At 61.4% G+C, this 9,476-nt stretch overlaps 1 protein-coding gene across 1 annotated transcript; it reads left to right on the top strand.

The window, feature by feature from the left end:
* The first annotated feature begins 3,134 nt into the window (after positions 1–3,134).
* Positions 3,135–9,274, top strand: LOC118530391 (NUT family member 2G-like). The gene is made up of 6 exons (XM_078062232.1): positions 3,135–3,864; positions 4,554–4,682; positions 5,070–5,209; positions 5,662–5,957; positions 7,144–7,260; positions 8,448–9,274. The coding sequence occupies exons 1-6, from the start codon at positions 3,176–3,178 to the stop codon at positions 9,210–9,212; spliced, it is 2,136 nt and encodes a 711-aa protein (XP_077918358.1). The 5' UTR covers positions 3,135–3,175; the 3' UTR covers positions 9,213–9,274.
* The last annotated feature ends 202 nt before the right edge of the window (positions 9,275–9,476 follow it).

The raw sequence follows: 9,476 nt of genomic DNA, 5'->3' as shown, positions 1-9,476 counted from the left end.
TGTCCTTACTCCCACTGAGCCTAGACACTCAGTGATATGTGACAGCTCTTCCAAATTCCAAATCATTCAGAGGGCCTGCAGACACTGTGTGTGTCTGTGTGTGTGTGTGTGTGCACACAGATGAGTTTTGTGGTGAAGCCAAGATAGCACCCTTGAGTCTCCATATCCAAGTTCTCTTTCTCACATGTAAGTGACTAATAGGAACTGAATATGTTACACTTTTTTGGTAGAGATGCCAGATAAAATACAAAATCCCAGCTAAATGCAAAATTAGATAAAGGGGAAAAAGATTTGAGTTAAAAGTATATCTCAAATATTGCATGGGACAGAAATAACTTACACTTACTTTTTGCAGCACATTACATCTCTCTAAAGATCTGAATGATACAGGTAACACTGGTTTTCTGTGAGAAAGGGGCTGGGTTGCCAGGAGTAGGAGGTGGGAGGAAGAGGCGTCACTGCATAGTCCACTATATACAGTTTGATTTTTTGAACCAAACAAAGGAATTGTTCTTTGAAAGCGTCTACTAAAATAATGAAAGAGGTTAAAAATCAATATCAAACAACAGCATAATATACCAGGGAACAAAACATCGTATTTCTGGTCTTGTAGGGTAGGCTCCACGTCCTCTCTCTGAGAGACCGGGGCTTTCCGGCGAAGGGCATCCTAGTAAGGCGGGTCCTGCTGGAGTCAGCAGGGCTTCGAGCACTGCAGGGCGGTGGGCACAGAAGCACCCATGGCTGAAGACTGATGTGCAACCAAACCCATGGGATCTGCTGACACAATGCTGATTTGAAACCCTTAGTTCCATGTGGCCTTAAGGACCCATGTGTTCATCAGAATGTCTGTTCTGAGTTTTGTCCAGAAAGTTCAGCCCCTGTTGAATAAGTCAAGAGCCAGGTAGGAAGCAGAGTGGGTCGAGGACACAAACCTAGGTTTCTGGATACAGAATTGAACCAAAGGAGCACCGAGTCACACCTTGGTGCTGTGAACATGGAAAACAGTGTATAAACGGCCTGGAAAGCACACCCCAATCCTGTTGCCCCTGTATCATTTGAAAGGAGCTTGGGGTTCTGGCCTACCTGCCAGAGGCTGACTCATGGAATGTCTCCCCACCCCCACCCAGGTCAGTGGCCCTCCGCCCCTCCCCCACTGAAGAATGTCATGAGTCTGCATTCTACCCCTGTTTAGATTCAAACTTTTCCCTCCTTGACTTGGATCCTGAGCATCTCCTGGAGCAGCTCACTGTGTGGGTCCTGGACGTGACTTTTCTCACTGTGGAGGCTGCCAGGCAGCCGCATCCCCTGCCTGTGGGGATGGCTTCAGAAGGAGGTAAGCCTGTAGGTTGGGTTGGACATGTCAGAGTGCCGGCCATTCCTGAAATCCTTGGGATTCAAACGTGACACTGGCTAGGGGCACTTAGGCGGGGTTGGTACAGGAAGGGGAGCTCACTGGACACCCAAGGACAGCTCGCCTTGGGGGCTAGGAAGCTGGGAGTCCTCAGAAACCTGCAAGGACCCTGGGGAGGAGGGCTCCTTGAAGGTGGGTCAAGACCTGGCAGGGGAAATGCCCTGTGTGTGGAGAAAGGATGGTGGCAGGAGCACTGATTCTCTCTGGAGGCCAAGAATCACTTGGACAGTTTGCAGGGAGAGGTGGGAGTGTGTCAAGCTGGTGGCACAGGCAGGGGTAGGGGGAGAGGCGGTCTTAGCCAGAACGTTGTTCCGTGGGGCTGTCTGTGGCCAAGTGTGCAATGACGTGTCCTCTCCGAGACCTGGGCTGGAGGTCAGTCTGACACCCCAGCCCGGGGCTTCCAGTCCTTCCAGCCTAGAGCTGACGTGCCCCCAGGCCAGGTAGCCCTGGTCTTGGATTCAGCAGGGACAGGGCACCAGGTGGCCTCAAGGTAGGGCTTGGGTTCCTCAGCTGCTCTGGGTCACTCTCCCTCTTGAGGAAACGCAGTTCACACCTGCTTCCTCTTGTCCTGTTTCCTGGCGTAACTCAGCACCGGGTTTTACCTTTGAGATGACGAGTCTGCTTGAATCCACGTCCCTGCATCCTGGACAGGGAACAGAAGTACAGTGTGGTCGGTTATCCTGTGGAGCATCCATGAAGCCTGAGTCCTCTTTAAAGAGGGGTAGGGGAGGAGCCCGGAAGGGGACAATGACCGTCTGTGTTTCCACTAAACATCCGAGGACACCTGTCCTTATGTTAGGTGCACAGGTGTGTACCTTGTCCTCCTGGACTAGGATCTGCATGGGTTCCTCATGAGCAGACACCTGTTTCCAGACACCTTGTCCTGCCGGCACTGGCCTCCTGCTTGGTTCCTAGTGATCGTCACGTTCCACGGAGGGAGCTGCCGGGGGAGGACCACAGGCAGTCTGCGCTCCCACAAACAGTCCCAAGGGACAGCGGCTCCCCAGCCCATGGCTCGTGGCTGCTGTCCTACAGCCATCGCTGTAGGGAACACACACCTGCGTCGCAGACCCCTCTCCCGGAGCAGAGCTGCTGCGTGCAGGCAGAGCCCCTGGCCCTCTGTCCTGTGTGTGTGTGGATGGATCTGAGATGGGCTTCCATCAGGGTTTGGAGGGAGCTGTCACGGCAGAGATAGAGGTCAAGTGTTCTTGTTGTGTTGTGTTGGGCCAGGAGGACAAGGGAGGGATTCATAGGGAGCGTCAGGAACAGGAAGGCTGGCAGGAGAGGGGCCCGAATGCTTTAGACGCTGTCTGCTCACAGAGGCCCTTCGGGTGCCGAGGATGAACCTTGGAGGGGGTCCCCAGCTGTCAGGGAGCCTGCTGAGGCCATTTCCCACAGGGCAGGTGTCCAGCCAGGTCCACGTCTTGGGAGCCTGCCCCTGAGGCTGGAGGGTAGTGTCCGGGGGTCCGTGGGAGGTTCTCAGAGTCCGTGCGGGCCCAGGCTGCTGCTTCTGGGCAGACAGGCTGTCTTGGTGGGAGGGGCGGGGGCGGTAATTCTCTGCTGGAGGCCAGAGCATGGAAATCACTTGGGGACACTTGCCAACTGCACCTTTTCTGTGATGTCCCTCACGCGACGAGATTAACTGCTCTGCTCCCCAGTGACTAAGGGGGCCCTGGGTCCTCCCTCCCGGCTATGGATTCTCTGACTCCATCCGGTCCTTTCCTTCTGTCCACAGCATCTCCAGTGCTGGGACCCCATGTGGCCATGGGCCCCGGAGCCTCCATGTCTTCTGTCACGGCATGGCCCTTTCCCGCCCCCACTCCCACCCCGCCCCGGCGGCCACTCTGGGGGCAGCACGCGCCGCCCCTCCTGACCCCGCCATTCCCTCCCTGTGGCCCCCTGGTGCTGCCAGCCCTCCCCAGCTCACCGTTGGCCGCAGGAGAGCCTGGCCTTGGCCCCAGTGGGACCGGGACCCGCAATGTCATTGTCCAGGTCAGGTCAGAACGGGGATCCTCAGAGACACCCCAGACTCAGACCATCGTCCTTACTCAGGCCCCCCTCAGCTGGAGTGCTCCAGGGGCCCTCTGTGGGGTTGCTGCATGTCCCACACCCCTCTTCGTGGCAGCCTCTGTGCTGGAGACCGGCATGCCTGCCTCGGCCTTTGGGGGCCCCCAGGCTGGCAAGGGAGGCTTGGCCCCAGGCCTTCCAGCCCCAGCCCTGCCCCCGGCTGCCCAGCCGACCCCCATCGTGCCCCCAGTGAACGCCGGGCCACAGCCTCACGGAGCTTCCAGGGAGGGCAGCCTGGCCAGGAGCCCGACCACGGCCTCGCCCGAGGACCCCTGTAACCCCAAGAGTGTTTACGAGAACTTCAGGCGCTGGCAGCGCTTCAAGTCGCTGGCCCGGAGGCACCTCCCGCACAGCCCCGACGCAGAGGCTCTCTCCTGCTTCCTCATGTGAGTGTCCTCCGCTCTCCTGCGGCTCTCACGCAGGACGACCTGGGGTGCGCGCACGGGGCGGTGATCCAGGGGCGCTGGGAGGAAGGTGTGGGGCCGGGGCCGTGCTCTGGGAAGACACATTCTGGTCCAGGACACCTTTCAGTCACCCACCTCAGCGGAACCCCAACCCTCGGGGAGTCCAGCCAACCTTTACCTTCCAGAGGCATCACGGTGACATTCGGGGGCACTCACAGGCAGAGGGTCCCGGAGTCAGAGGAGGAGCCATGGTTTGGGTGCCGGACTCTCTGTCATCCTGTGTCCTGGGAACACAGGCTGGGGCGTCTCCCGGCCAGGGGCCGGCACATCAGAGGAGGCTCGGGCCCTGCAGGGCCCAGCAGAGGCCGCGTGCAGCCCCACCCTCGTTGTCCCGGAGGATTCCAGTCGGAAGGGGAGGGGGCAGAGCTGGTGAAGGGGTGAGGGCGTGGGATCCCCCCTGCTGAGCTGTGACCCGGCAGGCCTGGCCGTGGCATCTGGGGTCCCTCCTGAACACGGGGTGACGGCACTTCCTGCAGAGGCCTGGGCTCATTGCCGGCAGTCACCTGCCAGCACGCGGTCGTGCTGGGGGCGGGGGGGACGCGGGCTCCAGAGGAGCGGGGGAGGCTGGGGGTGACGGGCCGCAGCCGGCCCCTGACCCCGAGGGCTTGCAGCCCGGTGCTGCGGTCCCTGGCCCGCCTGAAGCCCACCATGACGCTGGAGGAGGGAGTGTGGCGGGCAGTGCAGGAGTGGCAGCGCAGAAGCAACTTCGACCGCGTCATCTACTACGAGATGGCGGGGAAGTGAGTCGGGGTCTCTGGCCCGGGGCTGGTGGGTGTGAGGGCCGGGCCGAGGGCAGGGTCTGACTGTGCCGATGCTCATCACAGAGGGCCGCCCTCACCTACCTCCCTGGGCGTTCCACCCTCCCCTGATCGGGACCCACCCCTGCCTCCATGGGAAGGTCTTGGGAGGGGCTGGGAGATCCTGAGACCCCCTCCCCTGGGTGGGACTCCCTCCGAGGGGGCTGTGGAGGGGATGTGCTGGACAGCCAGCCGGCTGCCTCCTTGGTGGCCAGGGCCACGGCCGCCCTCCAAGGCTCTGCCTCTCCCGGTTCCTCAACCGGCTGCTGGCTTTGCGGGCTCCAGGGCCGCATCCCCTCCTCAGTGCGGCCCGGGCCTCCTCACCCCCAGGTTCATGGAGTTTGAGCTGGAGGAGGAGATGCAGATTCAGAAGTTGCAGTGGGTGAAGGTGGCCCAGGGCCTGCCTCCTCCAGCTCCGCCGAAGCCTGAGCCGCGGGGGCCCCCAGCCCCAGAAGCGGGCCCACAGCCAGGTACGGCCCCCATGTTCCATGGCAGCTGGTGGCCCGTGGCAGTGGGGACCGAGGGAAGGCTACTGTCCCCATATGGGTCTTCTCCTTCAAGTGGACATTGGTCTTTTGACCAGAACAGCCACCAAGAGCCTGGGGCCTCAGCTGCCCTCTGTCAGGACAGGTGTTGACCGGGTGAATTTCTTCACTACTCTCCCCCCTCCTGTTAGGGGACCCAACACAAAGTCTGCCTGGGGAGTGGGCTGTGGGGAGACCCTTGGAGGATCGGCGGGTCCACACTTGCTCACACATACCGCTCTGAGACTCTCCTCCTCTCCCCTCTGCCTGTCCCACGGTGCCTGTGGCCTCGGGTGGCCGTGACCCATCCCCCACTGACATCAGCGTCCCCAAACACTGCCGTCCCGATGCACTGCTGGAGCCCCTCACGCCCACTCCCTCCTCCCGCTCTGCCGCAGCGTGCATTCCCAGGAAGGCGGGTTCCAGGGCCCAGCCCTCCCGCCTGCAGCCACGCAGACCCCCACGGCGCCTGGAGAACAAGGCGCCCAAGGAGATCCCCCCTGAGGCCGTGAGAGAGTACGTGGACATCATGGAGGGGCTGCTGGGGCCTGGCCACTCAGCCCCGGGGGGGCCAGCAGGTGAATGGGGAGAGGACGGAAAGGAGCCACAGCAGGATGAGGCCACGACCTACCCGGACCCGGGTCTCCTGAGCTACATCGACAAGCTGTGTTCCCAGGAAGACTTCATCACCAAGGTGAGCCGGCCTGGTGTCTAGAAGATTCCAGGGAGTGGCACTCCAGCACCCCGATCGGGGCTGGGCCCAGGCCTTTGGCAGTAAGCTCTGTTTCTTGTTCCTGAGCTGTGTGTGTGCATGTGTGTGCGCTGGTGTGTGTGTGTCTTTGTGTGACTCTCTGTGGGCCTGTGTGAATGTGTACGTGTGTGTACGTGCGCATGTGTGTACATGTTTGTGTCTGTGTATGTGCACGTGTGGTGTGTGTACATCCGTGTGTGTGCACGTGTGTGTGTGCACGCGTGTGTGTGCCTGTGTTACTGCGGGTTTGTGTACATCCGTGTCTGTGGTGAGTCTGTGCATGCACGTGTGTGTTTGTGTCTGTCTGTAAACGTGCCGTTTTGTGTTTGTGTGCACATGCGTGTGTGTGCGTGCACATGATCCTGTGTGTGCGTACGTGTGTGTCTGCCTGATGTCGCAGACAGGTGTGAGTACGGGGCGTGTGTGTGTGTACTTCTGTGCGTGTGTGTGTGTGTCTGTTGTGGCCTTTTGTGTGTGTTCGCGGGTGTGTGTGTGTGTGTATCTGTATGTGCCTTTGTGTCCGTGTGTGCACATATGTGTTTGCAGTGTATGTGTGCACGTGTGTTTGCCTGTGTGCGTGCAGGCGTGTGCGTGTACTTCTGTGCATGCGTGCACATGATCCTGTGTGTGCTGGCGTGTGTACACACTGTGTGTTTGTATAGAAACGTGTGGCTGTATGACGGCACATGCACGTGCGTGTGTGCATACATGCGTGTGTGTGCGTACAGGCGTGCGTGTGCATTTGTGCCTCGTGTGGATGTCTGTGTGTGTGTCTGCGTGTGGTCCTGTGAGTATGTTCATGTGTGTCTGTGTGTGTGTCTATGTGTATATGCCTTTGTGTCTTTTTGCACGTATGTGTTTGGTGTGTGCGCATGTGCTTGTGTGTGGGATTGTGTGTGTGTATGTATGTGTGTACATGTTTTGTCTCTCTGCGTACACGTATGTGTGAATGTGTGTCTGCACGTGTGTGTGTGTGCGTGTGTGTGTAGCCAGTGACTGTGATGTTAAAACCTCCTACCTTGTGGAGAAGGATGGGTGGGTCTTCACTTCTCCACGTTTCCTGCAGGTCCTCCTGGCTCCCAGGTGGCCCCCTGCCAAGCATGCCCACAGCCTCTTTCTTCTGTTCCAGGTGGAGGCAGTCATCCACCCCCGATTCCTGGCAGAATTGCTTTCCTCAGAACCACAGCTGGACCTCCTGGCCCTAGCTGAGGAATTGGAGCAGGAGGAAGGACTCACCCTTGCAGAGGTGAGCCAGAGGAAGGAGGGAGGGATGCCAGGTGAGCCAGGGGAGAGAGGGGACCCAGGTGAGCCATGAGAGAGGGCACCCAGGTGAGCCAGGAGAGAGAGGGGACCCAGGTGAGCCAGGGGAGGGAAGGGACTCAGGTGAGCCAGGGGAGAGAGGGGACCCAGGTGAGCCAGGGGAAGGAAGGGACTCAGGTGAGACAGGGGAGAGAGGGGACCCAGGTGAGCCTGGGGAGGGAAGGGACTCAGGTGAGCCAGGAGAGAGAGGGGACCCAGGTGAGCCATGGGACGGAGGTGGACCAAGGTGAGCCATGATAGCGAGGGGACCCAGGTGAGCCGGGAGAGGGACAGGTCCCAAGTGAGCCAGGGAGAGATGGGACCCAGGTGAGCCATGAGAGAGGGCACCCAGGTGAGCCAGGAGAGAGAGGGGGCCCAGGTGAGCCATGGGACGGAGGTGGACCAAGGTGAGCCATGATAGTGAGGGGACCCAGGTGAGCCAGGAGAGGGAGGGGTACCAGGTGAGCCAGGGGAGGGAGGGGTCCCAGGTGAGCCAGGGGAGGGAGGGGACCCAGGGGAGCCATAGGAGGGAGGTGGACCCAGGTGAGCCAGGGGAGGGAAGGGACTCAGGTGAGCCAGGAGAGGGAGGGGTCCCAGATGAGCCAGGAGAGGGAGGGGTCCCAGGTGAGCCATGATAGTGAGGGGACCCAGGTAAGCCAGGGGAGGGAGGGGTCCCAGGTGAACCATGGGAAGGAGGGGACCCCAGGAGAGGGAGAGGTCCCAGGTAGCCAGGACAGGGAGGGGACCCAGGTGAGCCAGGAGAGGGAGGGGTCCCAGGTGGCCCAGGGGAGGGAGGGGACCCAGGTGAGCCAGGGGAGGGAAAGGACCCAGGTGAGCCAGGGGAAAGAAGCTTCAAAGTGAGCCGGGGCGTGGGGGCAGAACAAAGGCCCCCACGACTCTTCCCCCTTCCCTTCTTGCGAGTCCCAGCACTGGGGAGGCCAGCTCTGGGTGGGTACAGAACAGAGCATGGGAAGGGGAAGATGGGGAGCCTGGGAAGGGAGGGAGGGACTCAGGAGGATGTCAGGAGAGCCACAGCCTCGTGGGTCACCCCTCCCCTCCTCTCCCGGGCCACCGTCCCACCTACCCGTCTCATACCCCTGTGCTGGCCAGTCACTGTCCCCTCCTTCCTCTCAGCTGGTGAAGAAAAGACTGGTGGCCTTGAAGGCGGAGGAGGGTGTGCAGGCAGCCCCCCGTCACTGCGCGGCCCGGTCGGGCCCTGGTCCTGAGTGTGAGGCCGGTCCCGGACTGGGGCTGGGGGTCAGCGACAAAGCCTGCCCAGCAGAGACTGACGGCCAGGACCTTCGGAGGCACAGCCGAGCACACACACACCTGTCCAGGCCCAGAGCCTTTGCTCTCTCTCCCGGAAGGCAGGAGTCCCCTGCACCCCCGGCCGGATGGCCCCCCTCCCCTCCGCAGGGTCAAAGGTGCACCTCCGCTCGACCAGGCCCCAGGCACGCGCCCGTTCTCAGAGAGGCCCCTCCTGCTCGGGACACTCGAGGGCCAGTGGACGGGTCCAGTGAGGACGAGGAGGAGCTCCCCAGCCTGGCCTTCCTCCTGGCCTCTCAGCGCAGCCTGCTGCCCTGGGGGCTCTCCCAGAGTCCCGCTCCTGCCTCGGGCCTCCCCGGTCCTGGAGGTCGGGGGCCGTGGGGGGCTCCCCGGGCCCCCTCCCCTCAGAGGATAGGCCTCAGCCCGGCCACGTCCCCAGCTACCAAGTCCAGGAAGCGGGCTCTGTGTGGGGGCCCAGCCCCTGCTGGGAAGACGCCCCTCCCTGGGGCCAACCTCAGGGGCTCCGCGAGGCCGGCCTTGGCCGTGGGGCTGGTTCACCCCTCACAGCCTGCAAAGAGAAGGTGTGACTCCTTTGCCACGGGCAGGAGGAAGAAGCGGCACTGTAGCCAGTAGGGAGCAGTGGGCCCGCCCTCCAGGGCCAGTGCACCCCAGGGCTCCTCCTCATCCCGGTGCTGATCCTGGCTGTGGGGCTCAGGGAGGGGGGCATGACTGTGGGGCAGGGTGGCAGCCGCCCACTGGGGCACTGTGTGTAAATTGGGAATAAAGATGGTTTGGCTGGGAAATGTGCGGGGCCACTGTCTTCCTGCTGGCATCCGAGCTGCTCCATGGAGAGAGCCCCCCCCATGGAGAGGGGCCTCCTGGGGCTCCCGTCACCAT

Source organism: Halichoerus grypus, chromosome 14 (assembly GCF_964656455.1).
Source record: "Halichoerus grypus chromosome 14, mHalGry1.hap1.1, whole genome shotgun sequence".
NCBI lineage: Eukaryota > Metazoa > Chordata > Mammalia > Carnivora > Phocidae > Halichoerus > Halichoerus grypus.
This window is presented reverse-complemented; position numbering and strand designations above follow the sequence as displayed.